This window comes from Bison bison, unplaced genomic scaffold (assembly GCF_000754665.1).
Source record: "Bison bison bison isolate TAMUID 2011002044 unplaced genomic scaffold, Bison_UMD1.0 scf7180017864035, whole genome shotgun sequence".
NCBI lineage: Eukaryota > Metazoa > Chordata > Mammalia > Artiodactyla > Bovidae > Bison > Bison bison.
This window is the reverse complement of record NW_011494607.1, coordinates 4,078,318-4,094,696: the sequence shown is the minus strand read 5'-3', so window position 1 is coordinate 4,094,696 and position 16,379 is coordinate 4,078,318. Positions and strand designations below refer to the sequence as shown.

The 16,379-nt window shown below is 40.2% G+C and overlaps 1 protein-coding gene across 1 annotated transcript in view; it reads left to right on the top strand.

Moving 5' to 3' along the window:
• The window catches only part of CEP162 (centrosomal protein 162kDa), a 92,870-nt gene that overhangs the window by 59,411 nt on the left and 17,080 nt on the right, over positions 1–16,379 (top strand). Inside the window, exons 18-23 of the mRNA XM_010834664.1 lie at positions 1,608–1,713; positions 6,869–6,995; positions 7,854–8,017; positions 9,551–9,655; positions 13,661–13,873; positions 14,996–15,645. Of these exons, the coding sequence (XP_010832966.1) occupies positions 1,608–1,713; positions 6,869–6,995; positions 7,854–8,017; positions 9,551–9,655; positions 13,661–13,873; positions 14,996–15,645 (1,365 nt within the window). The remainder of the gene's footprint in view (positions 1–1,607; positions 1,714–6,868; positions 6,996–7,853; positions 8,018–9,550; positions 9,656–13,660; positions 13,874–14,995; positions 15,646–16,379) is intronic.

Sequence of the window (16,379 nt, the reverse complement as noted above, 5' to 3'; positions counted from 1 at the left end):
ATAGTAAATAATAATAAACTACAGTATTATTTACTGTATTAGGTCAGATTGCATACAAGTAGAGCTTGAGATGGGGATCTTTGTGGAGGTGCTTTGCTGGAAGATAACTCTTAGGACAAGGGGCAAGAGAAGTGAGATGAGGTGAGGATTGGGGTGGATGGTGAGCGGGAAAATCAGTGAGACTGGGTTTCGGCTGGAGGCTGGCTTCATTCCACTCTCACCAGGACATGGAGGAGAACAGATTTCATTACATAGTTGGTCCCTACTTGAGTCAAGTGGAGAACAGCCCTTTGAACCCCTCAAGGCAGTCTGTCACTGGATGAAGTGGGTCCCAGGAAGCAGCTTGCGGGTATCCTCTGGGGCAGGGGGCAGGAGCTGCTGTTTGGCAAGGAAATTTCTCCAGAGAAAGAACCTGGGAGTTATTACAACAAACATACCACGGCAGGCTGACAGAGCGCTAGCACCCACTTAGGAACCAGTCATACTTCAGACTGTAAGGTCTTTGGGATGTTACTATGTCCATCTTTAATATACTAAGTGAAAGAGCTGAACCACCAAACATGGGCAGGCTAGGGTTCTATCTTCTTTTAAGAAGTGACTGCCAGCTGTGCATCATTTCACCTAAACACCTGAAATCTCAGATAGAACTACTATCCGAAGAAACATCTTGGACTGTGAATGTCATGTACATTATGTTTATTTACATACTACTTCCATTTTTTGCAAGATAATTTAGGGCATAAGAGACAGGGCTGCTGTTAGCTCACACTGATCTTTCATGCACAGTAGAAAAAGGCACACCTTGTAGCAGACAAAGCTAGAAAGTACACAGGTTGGCAAGTTGAAAGCACTTTTGTATAAATTGGGGGGTCACCCCTTTCTCCTGGTAAGTGTGATCCCCATGGCAGAGCTAATAATCTGCATAGTTCTGATGCCTCAGGGCTTCTACATCTGCTTTCTTCCCAGATGCTTCAATAATATATTTTAAAATTTTATATCTTATATTGCCTGGCTTCTAAAAGAGAAGATCTATTCCTGGCTCCAAACCTGAGGCTCTAAATGAATTTCCACAATGGAATAAATTGTTTCTTTAGACTTAGATGATCATGTACAGATTCCTAAACTCCTTGTATAATGTTCCCTGGAAAAAAAAGAAAAAGAAAAACTGACTTGAAGGAACCAGTAGTAGATTGTATTTGGTTTTGTTTGTTTGTTTCCATGGGTATGATTGGCAATTTGTGTTTCTCAGAAAGGAGTCTAGAGTGATATGACAAGGAGTACAGAACACCACAGGGGAAATGCAATGCAGGAAGTCTTTCCCAGACATTGATTTTCTTTTTTCTGAAAATTGGCAAGAAATGTTTTTATACTACAAATACACCAATACTCTTAGAGTTTCAATTCTTTTAGATTATACATAAACATTTCCCTTAAAGTATACTCCTCTTCTAACATTTCAGTATTGTATTCTTTAGTGCAAATGAACTGTTTATCTTCAGAGGCTCAGTTTTGATGTGCAAAGAGTTTTTAATTTTTAAGAATCGAATATTTTGTACTTAAAGGAGGACATTGTAAACATATATGTATTTATTTTCAAAATAAATCAGAGAACAGATGCACAGAAGTCGTTTCCTGTCTCAAGCAGTTGAAGATTCAGAGCCCACCAAAAATCAAAATTTTACAGATCTGTTAGCAGAACTACGGGCAGCACAGGTAAGGTACATAAGGATTTTAACCATTAGCAACAGGAAAGTGTGTTATAAAAATCCTTACGTGTGTAAAAAAGAAAAATCTGCTTTTGTAACTTATGAATAAATCTGCTTATAAATTTCATACCAATTAAAAACTAGGAGATACCTAAGATTAGCATTGAAATACCTGTGACCTCAATATAGAGGAAACAATGTGATACTGGTTATAGATGGCATCTTTTATTATCCAACCTCTCATCAGGCATTTATCATGTGGAGTCATGTTGGAGGCAGAGCCTTATTTAGGGAAGATCCCTTGGAGAAGGGCATGGCAGCCCACTCCAGTATTCTTGCTGGAGAATCCCATGGACAGAGGAGCTTGAGGGGCTACAGTCCATAGGGTCGCCAAGAGTTGGACACGACTGAAGTGGCTGAACATGCATGCGTGTACATACCTAACTTCAAACAAACTCCTCTTTGAAAATGGAGGGCTGAAATAGGAAAACAATTTGAAAGTGATCATTCACCTTAAAAAGTGAGTTGACTTTTCCTCAGTCTTCCTAAGTGGGCTGTACACTTAAGAGGGGCTGAGACTATATCTGAAGAATTTGTATCTGATATGCCTGACAGAGCGGTGAAATGCAATATCTGCTACATAATTTTTTTCTTTATTTTTACTGAATTGTACTATAAAGCATATGGCCTAGAATTTCTTAAAGCAGTGTTTACCAATGGGAAAAGTTTGGGAATTTAGGGCAGATTATTTCTGTCTTAAGCAGAACAGTTTTATGCATTGCTTGGTTTTTATCACTCCTGTCCTCAAGAACTATGCTTGTAGCACCCACCCGTCACTATAACACTCAAAACCACTGCCACAGACAGCTCCTGTGGAAGGGCAGTTAGCTTTCCCCACTCCCTCCCATTAAGTACTTTGAATCTATTTCAACGATTATGCACATTAGAATAATTCCAATTGCATGTCACTTTCTAATTAGAAATTTATTACATAAAGTTAGGCTACACAGAAATTTAAACATGCCAGAGTTCAGTAGTTGATATTTGACAGGTTTTTGCAGTATATAAAATGAAGCTTCAAATATGAACCCATTAGAGAACTTCCTTAAGATGCATGTGGGTACAGAATGATTAGATTGGTAAGCGGATAAATAGAAAGAATAAATGATTGGACACCTTCATTTATCAGTGGGCCTCAAAAACTAGCAAGTTAAGAGAGAAATTACTGTAGTTTATGAAGGCTTGGGAAAGCATGATTAGGTTGTGACCACAGCATTAACTTCACTTGAAGGCTGTTATTAGTGACCTTTTAAAAGTGCAGTTTTGGACGCATTTTTGAACAAATGGGAAACCAAAACTGACACTGAAATCACCAGAACATGCTGGCTAAAATATAAGTAACATCTTGTAAATTACATAACCCAACTCTCAAGAAAGTAAAGTGAACTTCTGGGGTCAGAATAGAACAGGGATACGGAGCTAGCAGTAAGCATTGCTCTTGGGCTGTCAGCTCAGTAACCACGAGCCTTGAGCTTGAACAACAAAGTGGAGATAGGACCCCAGGACTGCACAGGGCCATATCCTTCAGTAAAAAAGTGTTTCAGGAAAAAACTGACCCACTTTCAGAAGGGACTGAAATGTCGAGAAAGCTTCTCTCTCTTAACTTGGTATCTATAGAAAGAGGGGGAAAGGATCTCATCTTCTCAGTGCTTTATTGATTATTCAGTATAGATGTCATCCCTTCTCCTTTCATTTGTGTTTTAGTATTTGAATTGACACTACCTTCAAGGGTGGGTCGGGCTTCCCTCATAGCTCAGTTGGTAAAGAATCCACCTGCAGTGCAGGAGATCCCAGTTCGATTCCTGGGTCGGGAAGATTTGCTGGAGAAGGGATAGGCTACCCACTCCAGTATTCTTGGGCTTCCCTTTGGCTCAGCCGGTAAAGAGTCTGCCTGCGATGTGGGAGACCTGGGTTCAATCCCTGGGTTGGGAATATCCCCAGGAGAAGGGAAAGGCTACCCACTCCAGTATTCTGGCCTGGAGAATTCCATGACTGTACAGTCCATGGGATAGCAAAGAGTCGGACACGACTAGGTGACTTTCACTTTCAAAGGTAGGTCATGCTCAATCTGGGGGAAGAAAAAAACCATAAAATGATCCTCAGTCAGCAGTCATCTTAAGTATGTCTAGAAGAAACACGTGCAAAACACTCTTAAGAGTGTCCACTCTTAACCCAGTTCACACAGTATTCCTACAGATTAAATCATGTTGACAGTACACTTGCAATGCAAAATTACAAAATCCAAGGAAACAGCCCACCATGAGTAGGCATGGGGTAACTTAATAAACAGGATTAAAACCCCAGTAGGATTATTGAGTCGGAGAAGCCAATGGCACCCCACTCCAGTACTCTTGCCTGGAAAGTCCCATGGGTGTCAGAGCCTGGTAGGCTGCAGTCCATGAGGTCGCTAAGAGTCGGACGTGGCTGAGCGACTTCACTTTCACTTTCATGCATTGGAGAAGGAAATGGCAACCCACTCCAGTACTCTTGCCTGGAGAATCCCAGGGATGGGGGAGCCTGGTTGGCTTCCATCTATGGGATCGCACAGAGTTGGACATGACTGAAGTGAGTTAGCAGTGGGATTATTGAGTAGACTATAAATTAAATACTTTTAAATGATTAAATATACAGAATAAGTGAGAAATTCAATGTGAGGAAGGAACAAAACAGACCAGGGAAATTCAGAGAAAAATAAAGAGAATAAGTAGAAAAGTTAAATAGATGATCAGATGTAATTAAGAAGAAAGTAGTCAACTGGAAGATAGATCTAAGAGAACTTAGACTGAAACACACGAAATAGAGAAACAGAAAATAACAGAAATAGGAGATGCTATAATATGTAATTAAATGTTTTTATAAAGTAATGGCCAAGAATTTTCTAGAAATTATAAAAGATGAATTCTCAAATTCAGGAAATACAGTGAGTCGTGCTCAGGATACATAAGTAAAAATCTACATCCAAGCCCATCATGGTGAAAGTACCAAAGGCAGGAACACCTTAAAAGAAATGTGTTAGTTAAAGGTAAAAGTTATTTGGGGATGTGGTTATTTGTGCAAATACCAAAAGATGGAATGCCATTATGTCTGGTTTTCTGAGTTTAAATAGTTTTAGAGCAAAAATTCATACTGGGATAAATCTGTAGTATAATGTTCATGTCAAACCTACTTAAAAATTAATACCCATTAGTGTAGTCATAAAATGTGAGCTGGTTCTTTGTAAACTATGGATGGACACATACTGAAAGCAAAGATCTTGAGCCCTTAGCTTCTAGTTTCCCACGATGAGGAGGAGGATGAAGCTGACTGCAGCTCAGCAGTCACTTAGGAACTCCTCTTGCCTGTGGAAAAATGGCAGGTAAACAAGACAGGCCTGTACCTTGCTCACTAGGAGCGTGTATTCAACCAGGGAAGACAGATAAGTGAGCAAGAAATAGGTGCACATGGAGGTTAAGTTCTTTGAGAAAAATAAGAACAGAGACTAGTGGTAGGCAGGGCAGGGGTTAGGCAGCTCTCAGCAGCGTGGGTGAGCAAGCAAGGAGGCGCTCCTGAGAAAGTTGTGTCTGCGTCAGGAGCTGAGGAGGAGCAGCCACTCACTGTTCAAAGACCGAGCCTTCCATACAGGGACATGGTGCCTCGGAAGCCTCTGAGGAACGAGTGGGTGAGTAAGGACAAGAGTGATGGAAAAGAGGGTCAGAGAGAGAGACAGAGGCCTCCGAGTGTCCGCACAGTAAATTCTTGAAGAAACTCAGCATTCTCCTGAAAAGACATCCACAGAAGATCACACAAAAGATTAAACAGTGAAATGATGCCGCTAAAACCACGATTATATTAATACAAGGCCTTAGGGGTGGATTTATTTTCTTCATAAGCCTGGATTTTAAATTGTAAGGTAATGTGATACAAAGTTTCTAAGAATTTTCCTCTAGACACTGAACTTGCCAAGTGTACCACCTTGAATACAGGGATTTCTTCAGTAGTTATCAGCTGAGTTGAGTGTGCACTTATTGAGTACCTGCCATGTGCTTGGTGCCATAAAGTAAACAAGTAGTAAAATCAGTCTTGATATCCCCAAAGAGCTTTCAGCCTAATAAAGAGAAAAGGCAGGTAATACAGATCAGTGTCACATGAAACAGAGTAATAAATGCTGTACTTCCAGGTACACTAGAAGTTTGTGGGAATGCAGGGGTGGGGTTTATCAGGAAGAGCCTCATTTGAACTACACTTTGAAAGGTAAATATGACTCTGTCAAGGCTAGGAGTAAGGGCCGTTGAGTATGGCATGTACAGCACGTTGAGAATTTAACTTGTGTCAAGCATAGTTTTTGCCTTTGTGATACAAGGATGAGAAAAATAAAGTTCTGCTTTCAAGTAAATATATAATATGTCAGGTGGTGATGAGTATGTGAGAGGAAAGTAAAGCCATACACCTGGGGACCAGGGTGGGGGTTTCTAGTTTAGAGTGACCAGACAAGACCTTCCTGGGGCTTCATTTGAGCAGAAATCCTGATAAAGTGAAGGAGCAAGCCACTTGGCTGTCTGAGGGTAGAGGGAACAGTAAGGGCCAATACCTTGAGGCAGGAACATGCTGGGCAGGTTCAAAGAACAGCTAGGAGGTCTCTGTAGGCGTGCAGTGGGAGGGGGAGTTTGCAGGCCATACGTCCGAGGAGTGGGCAAGCCTGGGTTCTGTGACGCTGAAGGTCATGGTAAGAGCTGTAGGTTTCCCCTAAAAGAGGTGGGAGCCACCAGAGAGTTTCAGACCAAGAAATGATATTAACTGACTCCTGAAGGCAGTTCCTCTGGTTCCTGGGAGAACAGATTGTAGGTGCTGAGGGTGGAAGAGGCAGCCTGGTTAGGAGGGTGGAGAAACCCAGGAGCAGTAAGAAAAGAGATTGGAAGGGGCCTGGAAGCTGTGTTAAGTGATGAGAACTGATTCTCGGAGGCTCTGGGGAGCTTGTGTCACTGGAAGGGGAATAGTGATAAAATCAAGCTGAAATTTAAGAAAAATAATTAGCAGTCTTTATGATGAATTGGGTGAAAGAGACACTATTCTACAATTGATTGTGGTTGGAAATAATTTGCTTCTGTATTTTTATGAATATCTAGAAAGAAAAGAACAGTTTGTTGGAAGACATCAAAAGACTGAAGCAGGACAAACAAGCTCTCGAAGTAGACTTGGAAAAAGTGAAGAAAGAGAGAGACCAAGCCAAAGACCAGATTGCTTATGCTACAGGTAAAAGTCGGAGCTGAAACAGTTTACCTTTATACTCTTAACTGTTCTCATCTCGAGTTAAGTAATAGCAGTTGGATAGTATAATCAAAATGCTATTCCTTGAAGTGTATTATAATTTTAGAAGCTTTTAAAATATTAGTTATTAATAGGTATGTGCATTTGATTGGTTTTAGCATCAATGTTTACAAGATCAAAGAAAGTCATGGATTATTTTGAATTTGTGGCATCACATACTTAGTTGTTTATAGTCATCTCAGGTGGACTGTGACTTTTCAGGGTATAGTCCCTATTTTTATCTCTGAGTCTGAAACATATGCTCTCAGGTATTTGCCAAATGAGCAAATAACATTGTACTATGTTGTAGAAAACACAAAGATGGATACAGCGTACCTCACCAGGGAAAACAAAGGAGAGTAAAATAAGAAAGCAGAAAAGTTTAATATTAAAAAAATTAGAAATAAACATGAGGATGCTAATGAGGATTTCAGAGAAGAGTGGCATTTGAGCTGGGTTCTGACAGAGAGATTCATAGGTAAAGAAATGGAGAGGCCCAGAGTCCTACATTTATTTTCATAGAAACGACTTTACTTTTATAATGAAAGTCATTGGGAAAACTATTAATCAAGAATTTCTAGATTCCAGCTTTGCTACAAGTTTGATGATGTGGACTATGAGCAGTCTTCATCCTCCTTCACTAATACACTAAAGTGGACACAGCCTTACAAAAAAACAAGTTTTTTGCCTCTTTCTTAATAAGTGCTTGCATTAGAGAGGTATTGGTTTTCATTTAAAATCTTTTAGTTTATTTCCACATTTTGAAAAATTATAATCGAGTTATTGAATTACTTGATCTTATAGGTGAAAAATTATATGAAATAAAAATTATAGAAGAAACCCATAAACAAGAAATCAGTCGTCTGCAAAAAAGATTACAGTGGTATGCCGAAAATCAGGAACTTCTAGATAAAGATGCAGTTCGGCTTAAAGAAGCAAATGAAGAAATTGAGAAGCTGAAACTTGAGGTAACAGATCATTTCAGAATGTGTTTCTATAGATGAACCCTGTTATTGTCAACACTCCTTCATAGGCTTGTGTCATTGAGTCAATCTACTTGAAATTCTTTTAATTACAGTGGTCAGGTGGACTTCGGTTTGTGTTTATTTGTGTAGTCTGTTTTAGATTAAACTGAGAATACAGGCAGCTCTCTGTATCCTCAAGTTCCCTATCCAGCAGATTCAGTCAACCATGGATTAAAAATATTCAGAAAAAACAGAATGTCAAAAAGCAAAATTTGCTGTGCAGTGGAAACTATTTTCATAGCATTTACATTGTTTTAGGTATTATAAATAATCTAGAGATAAAGTATACAGGAAAAAACTGAAAGTTGCTCAGTCATGTCTGACTCTTTGCGACCCCATGGACTGTATGTGGCCCACTAGGCTCCTCTGTCCATGGAATTCTCCAGGCAAAAATCCTGGAGTTTGCCATTTCCTTCTCCAAGGGTCCTTCCCAACCCAGGGATTGAACCCAAGTCTCCTGCATTGCGGGCAGATTCTTTACTATCTGAGCCACCAGGGAAGCCCAATGTAGAGATGATTTAAAGTATAGAGGAGTTACATGCAAATTCTATACCATTTTATATAAGGGGCTTGAGCATCCTTGGATCTTAGTATCTGTGGGGATTGGGAACCAGTACTCAGCCCACCCCCTCCCGTTACCAGGGCATGATGATAAATCCAAGCTCCTTATCACAGCCTGTGAGGTCCCCACATGGTCTGAATGTGCCCTGCCTCTCCAGCCCTATCTGTACTGCCCTTCCCCAGTCACTCTCCTCCAACCACAGCAGACCTCCCTCTGGTTCCTGAGCATGCTGAGCCCAGTCCACTTGTCACTTTGGCCTGAAGAGGCCTGGCCTGCATTCTTCCCATGTCTCACTCTCTGTTTCAGCTCTGATTTCTACTCCCCAGAAAGAGCTTCATAACCTCTTTATCTAATATAGCTACCAGTCCTGCCCCCTTCTGACTCTTTCTTTCTCATTCTTTTACTTTATTTTCTTTGTAGTACTTGTCATGCTCCAGAGAAGGCAATGGCACCCCACTGCAGTACTCTTGCCTGGAAAATCCCATGGACGGAGGAGCCTGGTAGGCTGCAGTCCATGGGGTCGCTAAGAGTCAGACACGACTGAGCGACTTCACTTTCACTTTTCACTTTCGTGCATTGGAGAAGGAAATGGCAACCCACTCCAGTGTTCTTGCCTGGAGAATCCCAGGGACGGTGGGGCCTGGTGGACTGCCGTCTAAGGGGTTGCACAGAATCGGACACGACTGAAGCGACTTAGCAGCACTTGTCATGCTCAGAAGTTACTGATTTACTTCATTAGCTCATCAGAGCTCTCCTTCCATTAGGACATAAGCCCCGTGAAAGCAGGCTTCTGGCTTGTCTTGTTTGCTCTCTGTCTCCAGCACAGTGCCCTAAAATGAACTCCCATCATGCTTCCCTCTTGAGGTCTGTGTTTCAAGTGTAAGTTTCTTAACATGGTCTTTCCTTATTGGTAGGTTGAGAAGCTGAAAGCTGAATCTGGAAATCCATCCATCCAGCAGAAGATACGTTTGAAAGAAAAAGCAGCTGATACCAAAAGAATTCAGGATCTAGAGCGACAGGTATGTGTTCAGGGTAAATTTTGATTAAGATATTTTATATACAGTGCATTTTTGTTTTTTGTTTTAGAAGTTTCTATACAATGTAATCAACTTGCAAGTTTTTGCTCTTACTCATTTTAATATAGAACTGCCTCTGCTTTCAACTTTGAATATAGTATTCAAAGTAACAATAAAAGCAGGAAAGAAAGTCATTTTATATAATCTGCGGTTCTCTGAATAAAGAAATTTTTAAAGTCATGTGTCTCATTAGGTGGTAGACCTACTGATGAAAGGTTGTTTGCATCCCAACTCTGTTTGACATCCAGGAAGAAAGAAACAGAACTCTGACACTTGGGATGTAGAGCTAGGATACTTTCTCCTGAAGAAGGATAGGTGAGAGAGGAGGGCGGGGTAGGAGACCCTCCAGTTGGGAGTGTGTTAGTAGCGCTTGAGAAGTCTTGTGGGATGCTCTGGAAACCGAACATCCAGCCTCCCAGAGAGCTGGCCACAGTTTGGAGCTCTCACTCACACTATTTGTGTGTGTGCACACTCAGTTGTGTCCAGCTCTTTGCAACCCTGTGGACTATAGTCCGCCACGCTCCTCTGTCACTGTTTAGACTTAGAAATAAAATACTCATGTCATGGTCAGTGTGGCTGGGAGACTTTTTTCAAAAACTGTATAGTGACACTTATTAGGATAAAGTTTTTTCTTTTTCATTGTAGTAGTTATTTTGTAAGCAGGAATACTAATTAACTTTTTCCTTATGTTTTTAAAACCTTCTGTAATGTGTTTGTATTCATAACTAAGTATTAAAACAAAATTAGAACTTCAGCCCTGTTCATAAGGGCACATGATGTTGTAGTTGTGACACTTAGATATACAGCTATTATTCCATCACAGACCTGAAACTGTGAGGTCATCACTGGGCTGAATATTATCCCCATTTTAGAAGAAGAAGGAAAACTGGGCAAAAAATTAACTTTGTTAATTTTACAGGACCTGTTAGATTAAAAGGTATGATTTGGTAGTTTGGTTCAGTGGCCACAAAAGGAGGAAAGAGGTGGTTTGAAGAGCTAGAAATATTCTGAAATAACTATAGTCCAGGATTGTTTGACTTTTTTCCCCCCAGCTTAAGACTTAGGTTAGCCCACGTAGAAGAAGCCATCCAGAATTGTGAGAAGAGACCAACGGAACCACTTCCCCAGTAGATGACTTAATTTTAAGAGAATACTGTGGAACCAAACATATAAGAGTAAAAAATAAAACATCCTTAAAGACAAAATTAAGGTTTGAAATGGTGACCCACATTGACCAGGAATACAATGTTTATAAAAGTAGCCTCCCTCTTTTACTAGCACTTTCATTAAAAATTTAATGGTTTATTGGATTAGAGCTTTCTAAAATATTATTCATTAATTTTTGTATAGTTTGCTACACATGCATTTCAAATCCTACTCTCTTCTCAGGAGCAGATGTTTCTATCCTAATGATTGTAAGTCTTAATATATATTTTATAATCAAGGTATATCACAACATATTCAGAATCATTTTGAGCTATATTCTGAAATAGATTATAGAATAAAACATCCTTTTTTCTAAATAGTACATAAGGAAAAGTGGGGCTAATTGTATGCACGTTAATAGTGAAAATTTCAGGTTATGTGTATTCATTCATGCTCTTATTTAATGGTATATTCAGTAGTTTAATTTCCAGTGAGATTTTCTTTTTTATTTGTATGATAGAGCCACACTGATAACAGTGACCAAAGAAGAATATTAAAAAGCCAGATTAAAGAAGATAGAAATAAAATTAGGTTTCCACCAAAAATGTAGTATACATTTTAAAATATCAAAATCACATTGAAAACACTGCTTAACATTTAAATGAATATATTAATTATAGACATGTTAAATACATTTTTAAAAACTAGTTTCTTTTTAAATTTATATTTTAGATGAAGGATAATTGCTTTATAGAATTTTGTTGTTTTCTGCCAAACGTGGTCTGTTCTTAATATACATAGAATGTATGTATATATATATGTATACCTTTATATGCTTACATCTAATCTAGATTTTTAATACCAGAGGAAGCAAAACTGAAAATTTTGCAGATGAAATTATCAGTATTTATATCTGGATATATTCCACTTGACATCTGTGCATTTGTATACATATCGATGTACATATTTGTGTACATTTATGAATATGAAAGCAGTCTTCAGGTATGGAAATATTTGCTGTTAACTTTGCAAATGGTGTTACCTTTAAGAACCTACTCCAAGCCAGGCTTCACCAATATATGAACCGTGAACTTCCAGATGTTCAAGCTGGTTTTAGAAAAGGCAGACGAACCAGAGATCAAATTGCCAACATCCACTGGATCATGGAAAAAGCAAGAGAGTTCCAGAAAAACATCGATTTCTGCTTTATTGACTATGCCAAAGCCTTTGACTGTGTGGATCACAATAAACTGTGGAAAATTCTGCAAGAGATGGGAATACTAGACCACCTGACCTGCCTCCTGAGAAACCTATATGCAGGTCAGGAAGCAGCAGTTAGAATTAGACATAGAACAACAGACTGGTTCCAAATAGGAAAAGGTGTATGTCAAGGCTGTATATTGTCACCCTGCTTATTTAACTTCTATGCGAGTACATCATGAGAAACGCTGGGCTGGAAGAAGCACAAAGTGGAATCAAGATTGGTGGGAGAAATATCAATAACCTCAGATATGCAGATAACACCACCCTTATGGAAGAAAGTGAAGAGGAACTAAAAAGCCTCTTGATGAAAGTGAAAGAGGAGAATGAGAAAGTTGGCTTAAAGTTCAACATTCAGAAAACTAAGATCACGGCATCTGGTCCCATCACTTCATGGGAAATAGATGGGGAAACAGTGGAAACAGTGTCAGACTTTATTTTTTGGAGCTCCAAAATCACTGCAGATGGTGACTGCAGCCATGAAATTAAAAGATGCTTACTCCTTGGAAGGAAAGTTATGACCAACCTAGATAGCATATTCAAAAGCAGAGACATTACTTTGCCAACAAAGGTCCGTCTAGTCAAGGCTGTGGTTTTTCCTGTGGTCATGTATGGATGTGAGAGTTGGACTGTGAAGAAGGCTGAGCACCGAAGAATTGATGCTTTTGAACTGTGGTGTTGGAGAAGACTCCTGAGAGTCCCTTGGACTGCAAGGAGATCCAACCAGTCCATCCTAAAGGAGACGAGTCCTGGGTGTTTATTGGAAGGACTGATGCTGAGGCTGAAACTCCAATACTTTGGCCACCTCATGCGAAGAATTGACTCATTGGAAAAGACCCTGATGCTGGGAGGGTTTGGGGGCAGGAGGAAGAGGGGACGACAGAGGATGAGATGGCTGGAGGGCATCACCGACTCGATGGACCTGAGTTTGGGTGAACTCCAGGAGTTGGTGATGGACAGGGAGGCCTGGCGTGCTGCAATTCATGGGGTCGCAAAGAGTCGGACATGACTGAGGGACTGAACTGAATTGAAGGACTAATAGTCTAGAAACCGGATTTTGAGCAATCCATTTTGCCTTAGGAAAGGTGGTTTTTGAGACCAGATCATGATAAAACCATTACCTGGCCCTCTTCACATGCTGGCCACTCTGCTAATCACTGAGACAGATGTCATCTGATCCTCACTTAATTGCATGAACACCATGAAATCAGTATTGTTTTCTTCCTGTTTTTCTAGTGAGGTGGAGATTTAGATTGAGGAGTATAATAGGAAGTCACAAGATCTATTTCAAATAAATATAAGAGGGTTTCTGTAAATTAATCAGTTAAATTAAATTAGACATTGTACTGTAGTGTTTTTTAATCAGATAATCTAGATTAGAAATTTGAAATTTGTGTTACTGTACATCTGATTTAGTTTTGAAATGTGATATAAACATCTCTTTGAAATCTAAACATGGCTAATATAATCTAAATGTGTACATTAAACTGCTTAATTTTAATATATCTATGACTTTAAATGCATACTACAATATTTCACTAGGTTAAGGAAATGGAAGGAATTCTAAAGAGACGATACCCCAATTCTTTGCCAGCTTTAATACTGGCTGCGTCAGCAGCTGGTGATATAGCAGATAGAAATACAGTGGAGTTTATGGAAAAAAGGATAAAAAAACTAGAAGCTGATCTGGAGGGCAGAGATGAAGAAGCAAAGAAAAGCCTTCGTACCATGGAACAGCAGTTTCAGAAAATGAAGGTAAGTGCCAGGCTAGCCATGGAGGTGGGGCTCTGAGGTATGCCATGGTAGCTGAGAGCTTCTTAGAATGAGACAGAAGAGTATGTCTTGGGGTGGAGCAGTGGGGAGCGGTGCAGAGACCAAATAGAGGAATGAATTCCAACCCCTCCCTTTTGATCCGTCTAAATTTTCCCAACTTTTTCCTTTTTCCAGTCCCTATCTCGTTCCACTTTTGCCCCTGCTCATTTTTGGCCACTTCTTTCATTTCTGATTCCCAGTGCACATCAAGTGTTCAGTTGCCTTCCCATGTGCTCTTCCTTCTTCTGAAATAGCCCAGTTTCCACTTATCCCCAAATTTACACACACCCCTCAAGGCTGAAGTTGAATGTGCTCTCTCTCTCTGCCGTCTTCTCCCCTTCCCTCAAGGCCTCCAGACCCACTCGGGTACCTCATCCCCTCTGCCGTGTGTTCGTAGGCCCGTTACCACAGTTACCACCGGACATTGAAACTTGCCGTGTCACTGTCACCAGGCTATGAACTGTTGGAACGCAGGAACTGAATTTATCTGTAGGGTCTGACGCAGTGCCAGCAGTTGTAGCTCAATAAATATTCGTTGAATAAATGAACAAAATTCTTATCATGCCTCCCTCCTTGGCCTGGACTGTTAGGTTATTTTTGTTAATTTAGCTCTAGTATGCAAATTCTAGTCTGACTTGGGTGAAATTTCTAAATTGATGTTAAGCCGTTGAAAATGTGCAATTTCTTATAGACGTTAGTATCCCCCACTGCTTTCCCTATTTATCCTCAGGGAGAATAGTTTGTCAATTTGCATAGAGAAGGGTACACAGTAATGGTGAGACTTAAAATAAGTTTTAGTATACAAAAACGTGTAATTTAATGTTATGAAACAACATACAGCATTATTAAATTATATAACATATATTGAGAATATGTAATGGAATGCCCATCAAAGATTAGAACTTCAACACATTTGACTGACTCAAGGAGCATAGACTTGGAGGCATCAGACTATATGGTGGGTCCCTGAATGAAGGAAAAGGCAGGGCCTGGGAGAGTTCAGGGCTTCGGTAACTAATGAAGCATTTAGCAGCGGTCTGTTGTTGCATGGATTCTTCTCTGCAGATTCAGTATGAGCAGAGACTGGAGGAACAGGAGAAGTTACTTGCTTGCAAATTGAAGGAGGCAGCCCAGAACCAACAGGACAACTCCTCAAGGACTAAAGCACTGGAGAAGGAACTGGATGATGTTAAGGAAGCCCATCAGATCACCATAAGAAACCTTGAAGCTGAAATAGATGTTCTTAAACATCAGAATGCTGAATTGGAACTCAGGAAGACTGAGAAGGATGATAAAGATTTCCAGTCCATAGAGTTCCAGGTGGAACAGGCTCACTCTAAAGCTAAACTGGTCAGGCTCAATGAGGAGCTGGCTGCAAAGGGGAGAGAGATACAGGACCTTTCCAAAACTGTGGAGCGGCTGCAGAAGGAGAGGAGAAAGATGCTCTCTAACCAGCAGTCTAAGGCTCGAGAGGAAATGACTGCCAAAAGGGTGAAGAAAGATGGTCTGCACCCTGGCAAAGGAAATGCTGACTCCTCCGGAACCCTGGAGGGCAAACTTTACCAACCACATACTTTTACTGATTCTCACATTTCAGAGGTTTTACAAGAAAACTGCAGATTGAAAAATGAAGTGGCGAGATTAACTGTGGAGGGGAATGAGCTGAAGATGAAATCTGAAGCTACAGTGAATCAATTTGAAAACACCATGAAAAGGTAAAAAAAAAAAAAAAAAGTGAGTATGTAGAGACATAGAAAGAAAAATTAAAAATCTTAAGGTGTATTTCCCCTGGGTAATTATTTTGACCCTGAAATAAATTCACAAACCAAAATTTAAGAACCTGTACAACATGTCATTTCTTCTCCAGGAGATCTTCCCTGACCCCGTGGTTCGAACCTGGTTCTCCCACATTACAGGCAGATTCTTTACCATCTGAGGCACCAGGGAAGCCCCCTGAACCAAATTCACAAGCCAAATTTTAAGAAGCTGTATAACACAGCTAAGTGTAGATCTGTTTGAGGGTTGGATCTCCTACCTGTTGCAAGCTGAGATTCTCATGAACTGGAATCTTCATGTGAACCCCATCCTTCCTTCCCAGTCTTGTTTCTCTGCACGTATCCAAATGGTGTTAGTAAGCTGACCCATCTCTACAGATTTATGGTTGTGGTAGGCAGATGGCTGTCAGAAAACAGCTCTTGTTAAAATCAGTTGATATCCTAAGAGGAAACGGTGCTCTTTTCCAAAATAACTCTTCAAATTAATCTTGTGATCACATCTGTTCATGCCTTGAAGAACTTCTGTACTTAATCCCTTTCTTTCTCAGAATCTCTAAGAACCATCTCCTTTCTCTCTCCTCTGAGCCTTTCCAGAGGCTTACATCTTTTTCACCCAATCAAACCAAGTTCTTGTCCTCTTTCTGCCTTTCAGGACCAGATTTCCCACAGGTCGC